The sequence below is a fragment of the Symphalangus syndactylus genome, chromosome 12 (genome assembly GCF_028878055.3).
Source record: "Symphalangus syndactylus isolate Jambi chromosome 12, NHGRI_mSymSyn1-v2.1_pri, whole genome shotgun sequence".
Taxonomy (NCBI): Eukaryota; Metazoa; Chordata; class Mammalia; order Primates; family Hylobatidae; genus Symphalangus; species Symphalangus syndactylus.
This window is the reverse complement of record NC_072441.2, coordinates 25,942,943-25,963,148: the sequence shown is the minus strand read 5'-3', so window position 1 is coordinate 25,963,148 and position 20,206 is coordinate 25,942,943. Positions and strand designations below refer to the sequence as shown.

At 37.1% G+C, this 20,206-nt stretch overlaps 1 protein-coding gene across 4 annotated transcripts in view; it reads left to right on the top strand.

Moving 5' to 3' along the window:
- Positions 1–20,206, top strand: part of NEGR1 (neuronal growth regulator 1) — a 911,215-nt gene that overhangs the window by 577,713 nt on the left and 313,296 nt on the right. For 3 of the 4 annotated variants that reach the window (XM_063624045.1, XM_063624044.1, XM_063624047.1), the window contains exon 4: positions 17,863–17,994. The exons of the other annotated variant lie outside the window; for it this stretch is intronic. In XM_063624045.1, the coding sequence (XP_063480115.1) occupies positions 17,863–17,994 (132 nt within the window). The remainder of the gene's footprint in view (positions 1–17,862; positions 17,995–20,206) is intronic. 4 annotated transcript variants of the gene reach the window in all.

Here is a 20,206-nt window from a genome sequence, read left to right as displayed (position 1 = left end):
TCTTTTCTTTATATATTTCCCAGTCTTCAGTATTTCTTTACAACAGCATGAGAATGGTCTAATATGGTAAATTGGTACCACAGAGAGTAGGGTGCTGCTATAAAGTTACCCGAAAATGTGAAAGCAACTTTGGAACTGGGTAACAGGCAGAGGCTGGAACAGTTTGGAGGGTTCAGAAGAAGACAGGAAGATGTGGGAAAGTATGGTACTTCCTAGAAATTTGTTGAATGGCCTTGACCAAAATACTAATAGTGATATGGACAATGAAGTCCAGGTTGAGATGGTCTCAGATAGAGATGAGGAAAACGTTGGGAACTGTAATAAAGGCAACTCTTGCTATGCTTTAGCAAAGAGACTGGTGACATTTTTCCCCTGCCCTGGAAATCTGTGGAACTTTGAACTTGAGAGAGATGATTTAAGGTATCTAGCAGAAGTTTCTAGCAGCAAAGTGTTCAAGGAGTGACTTAGGTGCTCTTAAAAGCATTCAGTTGTATGCATTCACAAAGAGATGGTTTGGAATTGGAACTTATGTTTAAAAGGGAAGCAGAGCATAAAAGTTTGGGAAATTTGAAGCCTTATGATAGAAAAGAAAAACTCATTTCTGAGTATAAATTCAAGACCACTGCAGAAGTTTGCATAAATAATGAGGAGCCAAATGTTAATTGCCAAGACAATGAGGAAAACGTCTCCAGGGCATGTCAGATGTCTTCATGGCAGGTCTTTCCATCACAGGCCCAGAGGCCTAAGAGAAAAAACGGATTTCCTGGGTTAGGCAGAGGGCCTTGCTGTCATGTGCAGTCTCAGGACTTGGTGCCCTGCATCCCAGCCATGACTGAAAGGGATCAACATATAGCTCTGGCTGGGGCTTCAGAGGGTGCAAGCCCCAGTCCTTGGTAGCTTACATGTGCTGTTGGGCCTGCAGATGCACGGAAGTCAAGAATTGAGGTTTGAGAACCTCTGCCTAGATTTCAGAGGATATATGGAAACCCCTGAAGGTCCAGGCAGAAGTTTATTGCAGGGCCGGAGCCTTTAGGGAGAACCTCTGCTAGGGCAGTGCAGAAGGGAAATGTGGGGTTGGAGCTTTCACACAGTCCTCGTGGGGCCCTGCCTAGTGTAGCTGTTAGAAGAGGGCCACTGTCTTCCAGACCCCGGAATGTTAGATCCACCAACAGCTTGCACCGTGTACCTGGAAAAGCCACAGATAATAAATGCCAGGCTGTGAAAGCAGCTGGGAGAGCAGCTGTACCCTGCAAATCCACAGGGCTGGAGCTGGCCAAGGCCATGGGAGCTTCCCACTTGTGTTAGCATGGCCTGGATGTGAGACATGGAGTCAAAGTAGATCATTTTGGAACTTTAAGGTTTAATGACTGCCCTATTGGATTTCAGACTTGCATGTGGTATGTAGACCCTTTGTTTTGGCCAATTTCTCCCATTTGCAGTGGTGTATTTGCCCAATGCCTGTACCTCCATTGTTTCTAGGAAGTAACCAACTTGCTTTTCATTTTACAGGCTCATAGGCAGAAAGGACTTTCCTTGTCTCAGATGAGACTTTGGATTCAGACATTTGTGTTAACACTGGAATTACTTAAGACTTTTGCAGACTGTTGGAAGGCCATGATTTTGTTTTGAAATGTGAGGACATGAGATTTGGGAGGGGCCAAAGGCAGAATGATAAAGTTTGGCTCTGTGTCCTCACCCCAATCTCACCTCAAATTGTAATAATCCCCAGGTGTAAAGGGCAGGGCCAGGAGGAGGTAATTGAATCATGGGGATGGTTTTCCCCATGCTGTTCTCATGACAGTGAGTTCTCATGAGATCTGATGGTTTTATAAGCATTTGTCATTTCCCCTCCTGGCACTCATTCTCTCTCCTTCCTCCCTGTGAAGAGATGCCTTCTGCAATGATTGTTAGTCTCCTGAGGTCTCACTAGCTATGTGGAACTGTGAGTCAATTAAACCTCTTTCCTTTATAAATTACCCAGTCTCTGGTATTTTTTTCATAGCAGTGTGAGAATGAACTAATACAATAGGTACTATTTCCTTTATTCAAAGAGAAAACTGACCCTAACAGAGGTTAAAAATTTTGCCCCAGATCACATAAACCTAGTGCACTGACTCTGAGGCCCACATTCTTAACCACTTGTTTATATTGTTATAAAATATCTTTTTTTTACAAAGACGTCTATAAGAACACATTGTGTGTGTTATATGTATACTTCCTTCAGATGCTAAATGGTTTTTAGAAGCCTCACCATAAAGAGTTCCTTAAGTGCTGTCTTGCATTGTCAAGGTGGTGTGACAATTATTACAGCTTTTCTGTTAGACACTATGCTTATTTGCTTTTTGCCTGTTAGCAAATATTTCTTCTTGTAAATAAAGTAAGGTCCAAAAGCTTTACAGTAATATACAATAGGAAATAATCTGATTGATTTAATGTTAGCACAGTTCTGCTACATTATATGTAACAAAACTATTTTCCAAATATCTGTGTCTTTATATTCTTATTTATGATATCCTGATCTATCCACATATAACTTAATGATCCTCAAAACACTCCTTTGATGGAGACATCAAAAGTATATTTTCCTTCATATTGGCTTTAAATTTCCTAGTGGCCTAGAACAAAAAGGGAAACAACTAGTTTATAGGATTCTATAAACAACTAATTTATAGGATTATAATACAAAAGGAAATTAGGATGCCAGAGGTAGACCTTTTCCTAGTGCTAAAATGCACAAATAATTTTCCCATAGGTCATCAGTAAGTACACACATCAATATGGCAGAAAAGGACCTCAATAACGTTTCTGATAAAAATAGAACAGGAAGTTTCATAAGGCCTTTCTTATAATGTTTCTCAATGAAAACTGGTATACCACCAAAGGAACAGTTGTTAAAGAAAATTTTATGAAGTGCCAAGATAAGGCAGTCAAAAGGAATCATTTTATAATATACTGGCTGTATTAGTCTGTTCTCACACTGCTATAAAGAACTACCTGTGACTGGGTAATTAATGAAGAAGACACGTTTAACTGACTCACAGTTCCACAGGCTGTACAGGAAGCATGGCTGAGAAGTCTCAGGAAACTTACAATCATGGCAGAATGTTGAAGGGGAAGCAAGCACATCTTCACATGGTGGCAGGAGAGAGACAGAGAGTTAAGATGGAAGTGCCACACACTTTCAAACAACCATATCTCATGAGAACTCACTCACTATCATGAGAACAGCAAAGGGTAAATCTGTCCCCATGATCCAGTCACCACCCTCCAGGACCATCCTCCAATTTGACATGAAATTTGGGCAGGGATACCAGGGACTCAAATCCAAACCATATCACTGACATATTCTGAAAAGAAAATTTTAAATAGCTAAAGAAATAAATGAATTTTCCTCACATAATTTTTTATGAATATTATCTCTGTACTTGAACTTATGATAAGAATTAAATGCCAGAAAAGTCAAAGTTATATTCTCCGGCCAGAATTGGGAGTACAGAATATATTGCTCAAGAGGGTCCCAAGTCACAAAGCTAATATAATAGGATGTTAAAATGAACCTTCAGCTGAATCCTAAAGAAACAGATAGCAAAGTGAGTTGTAATTCACATCACCTTTATAGAACCTCTAATACATGATTAACTAAGAACCAATTAGAATACTCCTAAAACTCTGTCCCTCCCTGTGGGCCTACAAGGATTGGGAGAGAAGCATTTTGATGTGGTTTCTTAGGAAAAACTGTTCTATGTGATCCACATCCTCACTGCCATTTGATATTGTAAATCTTTTAAAATTTAGTCATTTTAGTAGATGTATAGTAGTATATCAGTATGCTTTTGCCTTTATATTTACACAAAGTAAAAATCACTATTTGTAGCATATAGTTTTATGGCTTTTGAAAATACATAGTCATGTATCCATGAACATAACCAAGATACAGAACAATTTTGTAATTCTAAGAAATTCCCTCAGCTATCCTTCAATACTAAACCAGCCTCCCCTTCTCCACCCTCTTGGAACAACTGATCTATTCTTCACCTTGATAGTTTTGCCATTTCTATAATGTTACATAAATTAAATCATACAATATATAGCCTTTTGAATCTATTTTATTTTGTGCACATGTTTAAATAAAATAAATGTAAATACCTATTTATGGATTTTGAAAACAATAAAACATGTCTTACGTTCATCCATGTTTTATATGTAGGAATAATTTTATTAGCAAATTGGATTGCATGTATTGGCAAATGAATGTAGCATAATCTTTCATGCATTGAAGGATATTTGGACAGTTTGCAGTTTTTAGCAATTGTCAGTAATGCTAATATAATCATTCACACAGTTGTTGAAATTTTAAGTTTTTATTTATGCAGGAGTGAGATTGCCAGATGACATGGTCAATGAATGTTCAGTTTTATGAAAAACTGACAAACTGTTTTCCAAAGTGGTCACACCATTTCACATTCACACCAGCAGTGTAGGAGAATTCAAGTTGTTCTGCTTCCTAACTGCACTAATCTTTTTTTTTTTGTAAATTTTAGCCATTCTAATAGTGGAATGTCTTCCTGAATTTGCATTGAATTTTCCTAATGACTAATTATGTGCAGCATCTTTTGATGCACCTCTTTACCATCTGGGTGCCTTCTTTTTTTTTTTGGTGGAGTCTCGCTCTGTCACACAGGCTGGAGTGCAGTGGCGCATCTCCACTCACTGCAAGCTCTGCCCTGCGGGGTTCACCCCATTCTCCTGCCTCAGCCTCCCACATAGCTGGGACTACAGGCGCTCGCCACCGCACCCGGCTAATTTTTTGTATTTTTTTTAGTAGAGATGGGGTTTTACCTTGTTAGCCAGGATGGTCTCTATCTCCTGACCTCATGATCTGCCTGCCTCAGCCTCCCAATGGGGGTCTTCTTTAATAAAGTATTTGTTCAAATATTTTGGCCATTTAAAATTTTTTAACTTTTTTTGTGGGTAAATAGTAGGTATATATATTTATGGGGTACATGAGATATTTTGATACAGACATGCAATGTGAAATAAGCACATAATGGAGAATGGGGTATCCATCCCTTCAAGCACTTATCCTTTGAGTTGCAAGCAATCCAATTACATTCTTTAAGCTATTTAAAATATACAATTAAGTTATTATTGGCTATAGTCGCCCTACTGTGCTATCAAATAGTAGATCTTATTTATTCTTTCTAAATTTTTAGTACCCATTAACTAACCCCACCTCTCTCCCAATTCCCCTTCCCAGACTCTGTTAATCATCCTTCTACTCTTTATGACCACAAGTTCCGGTGTTTTTATTATTATTGTTATTATTTTTAGATACCTCAAATAAGTGAGAACATGCAATTGTTTATCTTTCTGTGCCTGGCATATTTCACTTAACATAATGACCTCCAATTCCATCTGTGTTGTTGCAGATGAAAGGATCTCATTTCGTTATGGCTTAATAGTACTCCACTGTGTATATGTACCACATTTTATTTATCCATTCATCTGTTGATGGACACTTAGGTTGCCTCCAACTTTTAGCAATTGTAAACAGTGCTGCCACAAACATAGGAGTACAGATACCTCCTTGATATACTGATTTTCTTTCTTTTGTGTATATACCCAGCAGTGGGATTGCTGCATCATATGGTAGCTCAATTTTTAGTTTTAGGGGAATCTCTAAACTGTTCTTTATAGTGGTTGCACTAATTTACATTTCCAACAGTGTACAAGGGTTCCCTTTTCTCCATGTACTTGCCAGTGTTTGTCTTTTGGATATTAGCCATTTTAACTGGGGCGAGATTGTAATAACTGTAGGTTTGATTTGCATGTCTCTGATGACCAATGATGTTGATTGCCTTTTCAAATGCCTGTTTGCTATTTGTATGTCTTCTTTTCAGAAATGTCTATTCAAGTATTTTGCTTATTTTTTCACCAGATTATTAGATATTTTCATCGCTTCTCGGCCTTTTGGCTAAGATCAAGTGCAGATTATTAGATATTTTCCTATATAGTTGTTTGAACTCCTTATATATTCTGGTTATTAATCCCTTGTCAGAGGGGTACTTTGCAAACATTTTCTCCCATTGTATGGGTTGTCTCTTCAACTCATAGACTGTATCCTTTGCTGTGTTGACCGTATCCTTTGTTGTGCAGAAGCTTTTTAAATTGATGTGATCTCATTTGTCCGTGTTTTGCTTTGGTTGCCTGTGCTTGCAGGGTACTGCTAAAGAAATGTTCGCCCAGACCAATGCCTTGGAGATATTCCCCAATGTATTCTTGTAGTAATTACATAGTTTGAGGTATTAAATTTAAGTCTTCAATCCATTTTTATTTGATTTTTTGTATATGGTGAGAAATAGGAGTCTAGTTTCATCCTTTTACATATGGATATCCAGTTTTGCCAGCACCCTTTATTGAAGAGACTGCCTGTTCCCCACTGTTCTTGGCAGCTTTGTCAAAAATGAGTTCACTGTAGGTGTGTTTATTTGTTTCTGGGTTCTCTATTCTGTTCCATTGGTCTATGTGTCTGTTTTCACATTTGTGCCATGCTGTTTTGGTTACTATAGATCAGTAGTATAATGAACAGACACTTCTCAAAAGAAGACATACATGTGGCCAACAAACATGAACAAAGATCAACATTACTAATCACTAGAGAAATGCAAATCAGAAACACAATGAGTTGATGCCATCTCATACCAGTCAGAACAGCTATTATTAGAAAGTTGAAAAGCAACAGATGCTGGTGAGGTTGTGGAGAAAAAGGAATGCTTTTCTCCACAAAATTCTCCACAGAGAATTCTCTGAATTGCCAGAAAGAGGCTCTTGTTCTCTTCCTGGGAGTGTAAATTAGTTCAACCATTGTAGAAGAGAGTGTGGCAATTCCTCAAAGACCTAGAATCAGAAATACATTTGACCTAGCAATCCCATTACTGAGTATCTGCCCAAAGGAATATAAATCATTGTATTATAAAGACACATGCACCTGTATGTTCATTGCAGCACTGTTTATAATATAATAGCAAAGTCATGGAATCAACCTAAATGTCCATCAGTGATAGACTGAATAAAGAAAATATGATACATATACACCATGGAATACTATGCAGCCATAGAAAGGAATAAGATATTGTCCTTTGCAGGGACATGGAAGGAGCTGGAAGCCATTATCCTCAGCAAAGTAATGTAGAAACAGAAAACCAAACACTGCATGTTCTCACTTATAAAGTGGGAGCTGAATTGTGAGAACACATGGATACATAGTGGGGAACAACACATGCTGGGCACCTGTGGGGAGGGAGAGCATCAGAAAGAATAGCTAACGGACGCTGTGCTTAATACCTGGTGATGGGATGATTTGTGTACCAAACTACCATGACACACGTTTACCTACGTAACAAACCTGCACATTCTGCATATTTACCCCTGAACTTAAAAATAAAATAAAATAAAATAGAAATTCTGTAGTATAATTTGAAGTCAGGTAATATGTTTGCTTCCATTTAGGCTAACTTTGGCTATTCTGGATCTTGTATGGTTCCATATAAATTTTAGATTTGTTTTTCTATTTCTGTTAAGAATGTTATGGTATTTTGATAGGGATTGCATTGAATCTATAGATTGCTCACTAATTCATTATTCTGCTTGATCCATTCTCCTATTAGAGCACTCCAATGTATTTTTCAGTATGCCAAATACATTTTTCAGCTCCATAATAATTGCTTGATTCTTCTCAATTATTTCAATCTCATAATTAAATTTATCTGATGGAATTCTGAGTTCCTTCTCGGTGTTATCTTGAATTTATTTGAGTTTTCTCAACACAGCTATGTTGAATCCTCTGTTTGAAAGGGCACATATCTCTATTTCTCTTGGGTTGGTACCTGTTGCCTTTCTAGTTCATTTGCTGAGGGCATATTTTCCTCGATGTTGATTCTAGTAGATGTTCTTCAGTGTCTGGACATTAAAAAGTTAGGTATTATATTTATTGTATCCTGCATTGTCTGGGCTTATTTGTAGCAATGCTTTTTTGAAAGGCTTTCTGGTTATTTGAAAAGACTTCAGTGTTGTGATCTAAGCTATTCCTGCTTTATGGGCATCCCAAGCCCAGTAATGCTGTGGTTCTTGCAGACTCTTAGGGGAATTGCCTTGGTGGTCTTGGACAAGATGCGAGAATTCTCTGAATTGCCAGACAGAGGCTCTTGTTCTCTTCCTTTACTTTCTCACAAACATACAATCTCCATCTCTGTCCTGAGCCACCTGAACCTGGAGTTATAGTGACACAAGCACCCCTGTGGCCACCACCATGATTGCATAATGTCACACCTGAAGTCAACATAGCTCTGGGTTTCTCCCCAGGCCTGCTGTAATGACTCCCTGGCTACCACGTGTTTTCACTCACAGCCCTGGGGCTCTAGAGTCGGCAAGCAGAAAAGTCAGCCAGGCCCATGTCCTTTCTTTCAGGATGGCGAGGTCCCCCAGGCCCTGGGTGGGTCCAGAACTGCCATCTGAGAGTCAGGGACTAGAGTCAGAAACCTTAGAAGTATACCTGATCTTCTATTGTATTCTGGCTGAGCTGGCACTCAAACTGAAAGACACAGTTCTTCCCACTCTTCCCTCCCCTTTCCAAAGGCAGAGCCTCACCCTATAGCCACCCCCAACCCTGGCCACGAGGAGCACTCTCAGCCTACCACTGATGTCCCCTTAAGACCTAAAGTATCTTAGGTCAGCTTGTGTGAATGCTGCCTGACCTGGAACTCACCACTGAGGGCAGTGGGCTCCCCTCTGGCCCAGGGCAGGTCCAGAAATGCCACCCAGGAGTCAGCCTCTAGAATCAGAAAGCCCAAGAGCCCACTTGGTGCTCCAACCCCTGTGGCAGTGTAGGGACCTAAGGTGCAAAACAAAGACCCCTTAACTTTTTTCCTTTGCTTTTCTCAAGCACTCTCAATCAAACCACTTGGATTGGCAATTCCCCTCTGGCTAGGGCTGGGTTAAATCCTCCTTCTGCGGATGGGCATCAGCTGAGTTTGATCTGGTTTTCCTTTCTGCTCTAACAAGACAGCACTGAGTTTAATGCCTCACAGTTGTTGTGGTCTCCCTCCCCCAGTGTCCCATAATCATCAGCTGGTGATGTACTGAGTCTCGCTTGAATCCAGCAAATCTCAGAAGCTCACCAAGACCCTCAGTGTAGTTCCTGGGTATCGTTGCTGGTTATTCAGGGCCCAGTGTTCCTTAGTAGGTGATGAATGCTGGCAGGATCGGGTCCTTTTCTGTAAGGCAGTGGGTTTCCTTCTGACACAGGGTGTGTCTAGAAATGTCATCTGGAAGCTAGGGCCTGGAATGGGGGCCTTTTGAGTCTGATCCATGCCCTATTCTGCTGTTGCTGAGCTGGTATTCAAGGTGCAAGACAAAGTCCTCTCCACTCTTTCCTCTCCTCAAGCAGAAAGAACAGGTATTTTGTTTGTTTGTTTGTTTGTTTTGGAGCAGCAAACTGTGGCAGCCTGGGGTTAGGGGAATGGGGATGCCAGCACTCTCTTAGCTGCCCCAACTGGTATCTCAGTATATTGTGTGCCTCCCAGTCCACTGTGTCTGGGCCTAGTTCTTCCCTAGGACTCACATAAGCGTTGCAGTCCTTATGGCCTAGACTGCCTTTCAAGTTTATTTAGAGACTGAAAGCATTTTGGCCCTCAGTGGTGAAGTCTGCAGGCACTCAAATTCAAACCACTTGGATTGGTGATTCCCCTCTGGCTAGGGCTGGGTTAAATCCTCCTTCTGTGGATGAGCATCAGCTGAGTTTGATCTGGTTTTCCTTTCTGCTCTAACAAGACAGCACTGAGTTTAATGCCTCACAGTTGTTGTGGTCTCCCTCCCCCAGTATCCAAAGATGCTCTGAGCACTGCGCAGCTGCATCCGGAGGGTTGGGGAAGGGGGTGGCATTGGTGATTTAGGACTGTTATTTTAAAAATCTCTTCAGTGCCTCTTTCAGCAATATGAAGTTAAAACCAGGTACTGTGAGTACTCACCTGAATTTTGGTTCTTATGAAAGTGTTTTTCTTCTGTGTAGATAGTTGTTAACTTGATGTCCTTGTTGGGGGAATGATACCTGGAGCTTTCTATTCTGCCATCTTGGTCTGCCTCTTGCTTTCTGGCTCCTTCCTTCCTTCCTTCCTTCCTTCCATCCTTCCTTCCTTCCTTCACTCTCTCCCTCCCTCCCTTCCTTCCTTCCCCTCTCTCTTTCTTTCTCCTTTCTCTCTTTTCTTTTCCTTTCTTTTCTTTTCTCTTTTCTCTGTTTCTGTTTCTGTTTCTTTCTTTTTACTGAGTCTCACTCTGTCGCCCAGGCTGGAGTGCAGTGGCGCGATCTCAGCTCACTGCAAGCTGCGCCTCCTGGGTTCACGCCATTCTCCTGCCCCAGCCTGAGTAGCTGGGACTGCAGGCGCCCGCCACCACGCCAGGCCTGGCCCATTTCTTAATTAGGTTGTATGTTTTTACTGACTTTCAAAATTTGTTGTACATTCTGGACACATGTTCTTTGTCTAATATGTGGTTTAAAAATGTTTTCTTTTATGTAATTAATGGTGTCTTTTCCAAAGCAAAAGTTTTTGTTTTTATAAAATGTTGATGAAATCCACTTATTAGTATATCCTTATATAGTTTTGCTTTCTGTGTAATATCCAAACACCTTTAACTCAACCCAGAGTCACAAAGATTTTCTTCTTTGTTTCCTTCTAAATAGTATTTATGGTAATATGATTCACATTTAAGTCAATAATGCATATTGAGTTAATTTATGTATAAAGTGTGAGATACAGGTTAGAGTAGATAATCTTGCCTTCATCCTCATATTAGTAAGAAAACATCATTTCATCATTAAGTATGAGGTCAGATGTTATTTTTCATAGAAGTCTTTGGCAGGTTGAGATAATTCTCCTCAATCCCAATTTTTATGAAAAAAATTAAAATATTGAATAAATGTTGAATTTTTCAATGAATTATCTGCACGTTAATATACCCATATATTGTTACTGTTGTTAATGTAGTGATTCATATTGTTTAATTTTTTTTTTTTTGGTTACACAATCATCTTTTCAACCTTGGAATAAACTCTACTTGATCATGGTGTATTATCATATTAATATATCTCTAGATTGGTATACCAAAAATTTGTTAAGAGATTTTTGTGTCAATGTTCTTAGGAGGTATTTTTTTTTCTTTTGATATTTTTCGTCCTGATATTAGGGTAATAATAGTGACATAAAATGAATTGGAGCATTAACCCACTCCATTTTCAGAAAGAATTTGTGTAGGTTTGGTATAATTTATTTCTTAAAGGTTTAATAGAGATATGATCTTGAAGTTTTCTCTGTGAGTGATCTTTTAATTATAAAGTCAATTTCTTGCAACTGCATATACTAAATATTCAGATTTTTTATTTTTTCTAAATTAATATAGAAATTTCTATTTTTCAAGAAATTTGTACACTTAATCTAAACTGTTAAATTAACTGACAAGTAGTTTGTCTTAATATTAGCTTAATAGCTACTTAATTTTTCTTGGAGGTGTACTATTTTTCTCCTTCACTTCTGATAATTGGTAACTTGTGTCATCTCTTTTTGTTCTTATTTGTCTGGTTAAGATTTAACCATTTTAGTGATCTTTTAAAGAACTACCTTTTGGTTTCATTGAGTTTTACTGTTGACTATTCATCTTCAATTTTAATAACTTATCATCTTTGCTATTTCCATAACTCTATTTACTTTAGCTTTTTATTTGTTCTTTCTTTTCCAACTTCTTAAGGTCAAAGCTTACAAAATTGATTTTAAATCTTGTGTGTGTGTGTGTGTGTGTGTGTGTGTGTGTGAGAGAGAGAGAGAGAGAATGAGAGAGAGAGATTCTATTTTCTCTTGGCTTGCATAGTTTTAAACAAGTCTGCAATAATTCTTATTTCAGTTTCTTAGTGTAAAATGTGTATTTTATCTCTGACTCCTTTTTAGATTTTCTCTTTTCCTCTGTTTTTTAGCAATTTAATGATGATATTCTTTTGTATGATTTTTATTTCTTCATCTACTTTTTTTGACATGATTAACCTCTTATATTTGCTATTTTATTGTATGCATCAAATTCAGAAACCATTCAACCTTTATTTCTTAATATATTTTTTCTGTCCTCTTTATGGGACCCCCGATATTTATATATGACAATATTTTATTTTTCCATATATCATCGAGGCGCTGTATTTTTATTTGTTTGTTTGGTTTTTAGTATTTTTCTCTCTGCTTCAATTTGGAAATGTTATGTACTCTTGCTCTGCCTTCAAGTTAACAATTTTTTTTCTTTGGTGTTTAATACACTGTTGATTTCTTCCAATTAATACTTAATTTCATATATTTTGTGTTGCTATGTAAATAATGTTTATTGTGTCATTTTTTTCTACCTGCCATTTGTTTCTTCATTATATTTATTTTTTGTAAAGACTTCAACATAATTATAGCCAACTGTATTTAATTTTTTCTCTTATTTCCATTTTTTTTTCATTTCTAGTTCTCTTTCTATTGACTGTTTTTCCACTAGTTCTAGTTCAGAGATTTCTGTTTCTTTAAATGTTTAGTCATTTTTAAAATTGGATCTTGGACATTATGTTGTTAAGTGTTACAGATTTTGTTTTGTTCCTTTAAAGAGTGTTGGATTTTTTTTTAAACAGGCTCCTGTATCACCTGCAAATTATTTTGGTCCATTAAACCTTGTTATTAAGCTTTAAAGGATAGGCCAAAAAGAGTCTTTATTCTGGCTTTTATTCAGCCATACAACTAAGGCATTAGCCCTTTGGAATCTCCATCAGTCTCTGGTGATTATATTCTTGTTGATCAAAGATCAATGTCTCTTTACCTTGTTTGAGCTCTAGAAATTGTCTGTCTTACAAATGCCCAGTTGTTTGCTTTTTCTTCAGATTTATGCGATTTTTTGCCTATGCAAGTACAGCCTAGTACTCAGCAATGACAAGAAAACACACGTAGATTTCTGTAGCTTTTTGTCTGTATGAGTTCCTTCTCTTTAAAACCTGCACCACTACTTCCATCCCCTCGGTCTACCTGAATTCCAATCTCTCTTTCCTCGACAATGCAAGACCACTGGGCTCTAGTTTCCACCTCTCTGAGCTTGGTGTCTGAAAATTGCATGAGATAGAAAGCCATGAATATTAATTGTGGGGGTCACTGTGTTTACTTCTCTTCCATTAGAGATCAAAGTTTTGTGCTTCTTACTGTCCAGTGTCTGAAAGGTTTTTTTTTTTTTTAATAAGTTTTGCTCATTCTTTAGTGGTTTATGGCAAGAAGGTAAGTCTGGCCATTGTTCCTAAATATAATAGCGATCTGAATGCCAGAGTTATCTTTTAAAATGTAATATTTAAAAATATGTAGTATTTAGAAATGTAATGCTTTAAAATATTCTAATACTTTTTAACTTACATTATTCTAATACTTCCTCAATTTTTAATCCAAATTCTTTACATGGAATACAAGGCCTTCTAGGCTATAACTTCCCTTTATAGCTCCAGAGTCACTTCTACCTACTCCTATGAAATTACCATTCTGGCATAACCAAATGTTCAGAAATCTTCCTTTAAGTTATGACAGTGCAATTATGACAGCATAACACCCTATATTTACCCCAAATGTAGTAGTTATCATACTTTATTGAAATTGAAATATACTTTTGTTTCCCAATAAACTTTGAAAGGGAAACAATCTTATTCACTGGTCAGAGATCTTGTCACAATTAATACCCATTGAATGAATGTATAAATGGAAGAAAATAAGGTAGGTAGGAAGGCAGGAAGAAAAGAAATAATTGATTTTGAGCTGATTTAAAAATTTTCCTTCAGTGCTCTCTGCTGGATTATTACAAACATGGAACCAAAAAAAATCAAAAGCTTGAAGTTTTTCTTACTACTTCTATTTGCTTTTGAAACCTGTTAGAATCATTTCAGTAGATGACTTCCATAATTTCATGTACCCACCCTCTTATTGCTCCATAAACTCCATTATTTCTGTGCTCTAGCAACACTTCTCAGACTTACATTACTTGATAGATTTGTGGTATAGTGTCATGAAATTTTTTTTCCTTGAAAATGAATGTCTTCATTAAATTTATTTTTCTGAACTTCATTTGTATTATTCAGAGAGATTAATAACCTCAGCAATTTATAAATTACACCACGTGTCTTTCTTTACCTATTGCCTTTGAAAAATATTATAATTAAGTTAAAATTTGTATATGCAAGTAGAACTGCAAAATCTAAGGAAAATTGATAGAAAATTGTGCAGAATAATGGCTTCCAAAGATGTCCATGCCCTAGTCTTTGGAATATATGACCATGTTACTTGGTAAAAGACACTTTGCAGATGTGATTAAGGTTAGGAGCTAGAGATGAGGAAATTACTTTAGATTAGGCAGGTGGGCTCAGTTTAATCACATGAATCCTTAAAAGTGAAAGAAGAAAACAGTAGAGTGGTCAGAGAGTTGAGACTGGAGTAGAGGCAGTAGAGATTCAAAGTGGGAGGAAGACTTGACCCAACATTTGCTGGTTTGGAAAATGGAGAAAGGGGAATATGAGCCAGGGAATGCTTGTAGCCTCTAAAAGCTGGAAATGGCCATAAGCTAACAGCCACCAAGAAAATGAAGACTTCACTGCTGCGACAGCAGGAAACTTAATTCTCCCTACAACCTGAAAAACAAAGAAACAGATCTCCAGAAAAGAATCCTGAACCTCCGACACACTGATTTTAATCCAGTAAGATGCTGTGTTAGTTTTATACTGTTGCTATAACCAATTGCCACAAACTTAGTGGCTAAAAATAGCAAAAATTTATTATCTTTCAATTCTGTAGGTCAGAAGCTCAGCACTGGTCTCATCAGACTCAAAGCAAGGTGTTGATAGGCTGTGTCCCTTTTTGGAGGTTATAAAGATAATTAATTTTATTTGTCAGCTGAGGGACATTTTAGTTTCCAGAGGCCACAGCTTTTCTTGGCTCATGCTCTGCTTACTCCATATTCAAAATCAACAATGATTGGTAGAGCCTTTATCATTTTTCATCTCTTTGACTCACTCTTCTATCTACCTCTTCTACTTTTAAGAATTTGTGCAATTAGTATTGTCCCTCCCAGAACTCTCCTTATCTCAAGGTCCTTAACATTATTCACATCTGCAATGTTCCTATTGCCATATAAGCTAATCACTTTAGTGAATAGGGTGTGAATAACTCTGGGGGGCCCATTATTCTGGTTACCGTAGGCTTCTGCTGGATTTCTGGCCTAAAGAACTATAAGGAAATACATTTGCATGGTTTTAAGTCAGTAAAGTTGTGGTAATTTGTTATGGCAGCAATAAAATACTAATACAAGCACCAATAGAATTTTTCAGATATTAAATTGGCATGTGGTTAATTTACTGGTTTTAAGCAGTAAATTTGTGGTAATTTGTTATGGCAGCTATAGACAACTGATATAAGTACAAATAGCATCTTTCAGAGATTAAATTAACATTTATATAGTGCTGTATAGTTCTAAGAATGACACATACATGTTTTAATTTAGTTTAGTGAGCTAAGTAACCATTCACAAATGAGAGAATTAATGTAGCCTTTCAGTCCTATACAAATCAGGCATGTAGGTTTTTAAGTTAGTTCTGGGTTTCATATGTATCACTGGGTTCTTTAGCAAGATATTTAATCTCTTTAACTATCATAATCTTATTCTATATAATGGAATTTACCTCATAAGTTTAACTGTAGAATTTAAGACAGCATATGGTTCCTTACACATAATAATAAAAATTTAAAAAGGTAAATATTTTTATTTATGACATGATCAATCATTGGCTAAAAAAAAAAAAAAGATTAATCTACCTTCTCTAACGAAATGCCAAACTTTCTGAATTTTCTATTATGTTGTTGTATTAGTTCGCTTTCACACTGCTGATAAAGACATACCTGAGACTGAGAAGAAAAAGAGGTTTAATCGGACATACAGTTCCACATGGCTGAGGATGCCTCAGAAAAGTGGTGGGAGGCGAAATGGTGGCGGGAAGAGAAAAAAGAGGAGGAAGCAAAAGCAGAAACCCCTGATAAGCCCATCAGATCTCATGAGACTTATTCACTATTATGAGACTAGCATAGGAAAGACCAGCCCCCATGATTTAATTACCCCCTAGGTCCCTCCCACAGCAAGTGAGAATTCTGAGAGATACAATTCAAGTGGAGATTCGGGTTGGGGCACAGCCATACCGTATTATTCTGCCCCTGACCCCTCCAAATCTCATGTCTTCACATCAGTACCTGATGTAGTATATTAATGTTCCTCATACTTTAATTTATATTTAATACCATCCTTACTCTTTATAATTTAAGTTATATTTTAAAAATTCTTGGAAGTGAAGTGTTTTTTTAATATATATTTCAATGGGTTTTACAGACACATTTAAGCCTACAGTATCTTCATTACAATAGTGAAAATAAGACTAAAAGAGCCACCTACCACTTCAGAAGTTTTACATTCCCCTTCTGTACAACTAGGATTAGATAGATAAATGGAAATACGACTTAATCATATGTATTCTAAACACTGAAGGTTTCAATTAGCAAACTCATAGTTACCTGGGGGGCAGACCATGCCACAGTTAATAAAGGCCCAGATCTAGAAGTACATGGGGGAACATTGGGGGAAAATTATTGGGATGGACTTTAGACTTGGAGGGCCATAACTAAAATTTATTTTGTTTGTTTCATTAAAATGGAACATTCTTACTAGTTCTCCAACTTCTATATCATTACAGTGGTTTTGACAAGATAGAAAGGGGAAGATAAAAATAATACTGACTTTTGAAGACAAGCAATTTAATAGAAGCATTGCTTCATTCCACAATTCCCTTTGATATGCACTGGAATGTGATTTTTTTCAAGGCCTGTGCAAGGAGGTAGAAGGGTCTCCTCTCTTGAAATTCACAAAGGCTTATTCTACCTTTGCCACACTTCTGATAATTAGGATCCTGCTCAATGACTCAATGCTTTCAAATAAACAAAAATTCCATTATTAAAGGAAGGAGCCTTTATTTTCTCAAATCTCATTCATTTGGGGGTAGTCTTTCTTCTGTTATTACATCTTTATATTTCTGTTATGCTGCAATTTTTTGTCACATAGAATGTTTTCCCATGAATATTTAAAAATAAAGATAATTTATTTTGCTTTTATGAAAACTTAACCCTTAGAGAATCATAATGATTTTTTCCAAGATTTATTGTGTGAGTTATATATAGCATGTACACTGTACCTTTCTTGGCAGCATTAATAATTTTCGAAACCGAAATATAGCAATGGTTAAATATATCTCTATACTTTTTTCAAGACCTCTGACCTGAATCCTTGAATAAGGGTAGGAGATTTCCCCCAAAAGAAAAGTAACATTGAGTTAGGTTAAGTGTCAAATTCCTAGCTCACACGGTAGAAAAGTCAATATGTACCAAGTCATATTAGTGAATTTCATCTACACTGCCCAGAGGTTGTTGAACTCAATTACAGAAATGTGCAGAGTCTATTTGATGTGTGAAGAGGTTAGGAGACCACAATCAATTAAAAAGAACACATGTATATCCTGTTCTGGGGAAATAGTTGTTATAATATACCTCGTTCTGCTTCTGCTTTTTCTCTGAGTTTTCCTCTGAACATAGAAGAACAAAAGGTTTAATAATTCCCCAGTTTCATTTGGAATTGTTTTGTCAGCAATATCTTGTAGGAAGTCATGAAATTGTTGTTTTACTTGAATGAAGCCTCAGGCGGCTACAATTAAACATGCTGTATTCTTTTTTATAGCAAAACCATTTGAAAATGGACAATATTTGGACATTTATGGAATTACAAGGGACCAGGCTGGGGAATATGAATGCAGTGCGGAAAATGATGTGTCATTCCCAGATGTGAGGAAAGTAAAAGTTGTTGTGAACTGTAAGTGTCATCACCTTTTATCAAGATAAGTTCTGAGAAAAGATAAAACACCTTGAAAAATTCTGATTGAAATTTGTGCTGCTGTTTGTAAGAGGTTGTCTATTGGTAAAAATCACCTACTAACACTGAAGACGTGTAGATGTTGAAATGTTGGTTAAATTGGTTAATGTAACAACAATGGTCCCAAGTAAACCCACAATAATTCAGTTTGTTGTACAGAGTGACATGTGTTTAATACTCTCCTAGTCCCTGGCATTCTGAACTGTGGTGTCCTTACCTCAAAAGCACTGTATCCATATGCTGGTGTTTTCCTCATGAGCTTTATCTGAAGTGCACTAACACTAAATGTAAGTGTGTAACTCCCAATCAAACCTGATGAAAATGAAGTATACTGCTCTGTACTCAAAGAAAAGAGCTGAAGTGTGATGCTTCTGTTAGTTGGGTGACCTATTTCTATTTTGTTTGGGAAAAAGGAAGTGAAGAAAGAATTTTTCTATAAGCATTGTTGTTAAGAAGTTAGAATATAAATTGGATACCTGAAGAACCATCAATGCTAGTATGTTACACACTTTTCCTCAATGTTCCCACCACACTGATATAAGATGATTTTCCAGTAACATCCTATTATATATCTTATGATCTCAACAGTAATGACTACAATCGTTTTTACTTTTCAAAAATCTCCTCTAAGTCTTTATCTAAAAAATGTTCATACTGTTTAACTTCTTCAAATAAAATACCTTTGGGATAATTGTATTTTACCCAAAGTATTTACAAACTATAGTTTTCATTTTTAAAATTCTACTTACTTGTCTTTCTATATATGGTCCTTGCTAATAGTGTGTACGTGGTATTATGCCACAGATCAGAAGAAGTTGTTCCAAATATATCCAGAAATGTTAAAGCTAATCAGCAGTTGTTTCATATTAATATGAGTCTTTCAGTCTCATGGGCCAAAAAATAACTTTCAAAACACTCCTAACAGTTGAGCTGTACACCAGAGCAAATCACTGTCATCAACTAACATTTGTCAGTGACTAATCTATATACTTAGGGTTGAACTGTCTCTATTATACTGCACAAATGTGCACGATACCAAGTCAGGAGGCAGTTTCTGGAGCAGGATTTCTCATGGAGTGTTCTGCAAACAAATTGTAGCAAAATCGCCAAAGAAACTCATTAAAAATGGAAAACTCCTGGGACCCACATCAGCCATGCTGAATCAGAATCCTTGGGGTGGGGAGTGTATGGCCTGGAAACCTGAATTTTAAGAGGTTCCCACTGATTCTCAGGACTCTTATTGCAGAGGGCTACTGCTCATCTCTCTGGAACTCTCTGAAATAAGAGGTAACAAACAAGTAAAAATTCCTGATCATTTATCACTAGCCATGCTTTTCTGAATATGTGTATACTGATTTTATTGTTGGAGGGTTGAGGGCTTGGGAAGTGGAGGGGAGGGAAGAGAGACATATGTCTACTAAGGAAATAATATTTTTAGCAGTGAGCACTAAGAAATGAAAAAGCAGAGTAAAATCTGTCAAATAAATAAGGCACCCAGCCCAGCAATCCTCTTGAACTCCAAGACCCAATAGGTCTTTAAAATGATGTCTCTGATAGGGATAAAATTGAAAACCCAGCTGCTGTACAGATTTGCATGGGACCTATACTCCATTATACAAGCCACAATTGTTTTTGAATTAACACTTTTTATTCCTCCGAATTTAGTTTGTTGCCACTTATTTAATCGGATTCTCTTTTCCCTAGTCAAGCAGGAAATTTAGACCAAGAAAGTCAACTTAAGGAGGCAGAAACTTGAGTAGGGAACTAAACAGATGGGAGAGAGTCTATCCATAATGCAAAAGAACAGAAACTGGGGAAAAAAAGATACCAGGAACGCTGAAGAGTCTACAGCAGTTTCAGGGATGCAGCGGACAAAGACAAAAGGCAGTGTATTACTCATAGCAATAGAAGTAGTCAGAGTATTGTCATTTTCTTGCATCAGTTCCTTAAGACCCAGTTACTACAAGGTGATAAGATGAGGGCTGGGTGACAACCGTACACAGTGGGTTTATGTCATAGTTGAAGCACCCTGAGCTTTAGAAAACTCTTTTTTAAAAAAATATATAATGGCAGCAAACAAACCTGCCCTTTGCCATAGAGAGAGAAATTATCTTTATTAAACTGGATTGTAAACAAATCCACCCTTTACTCC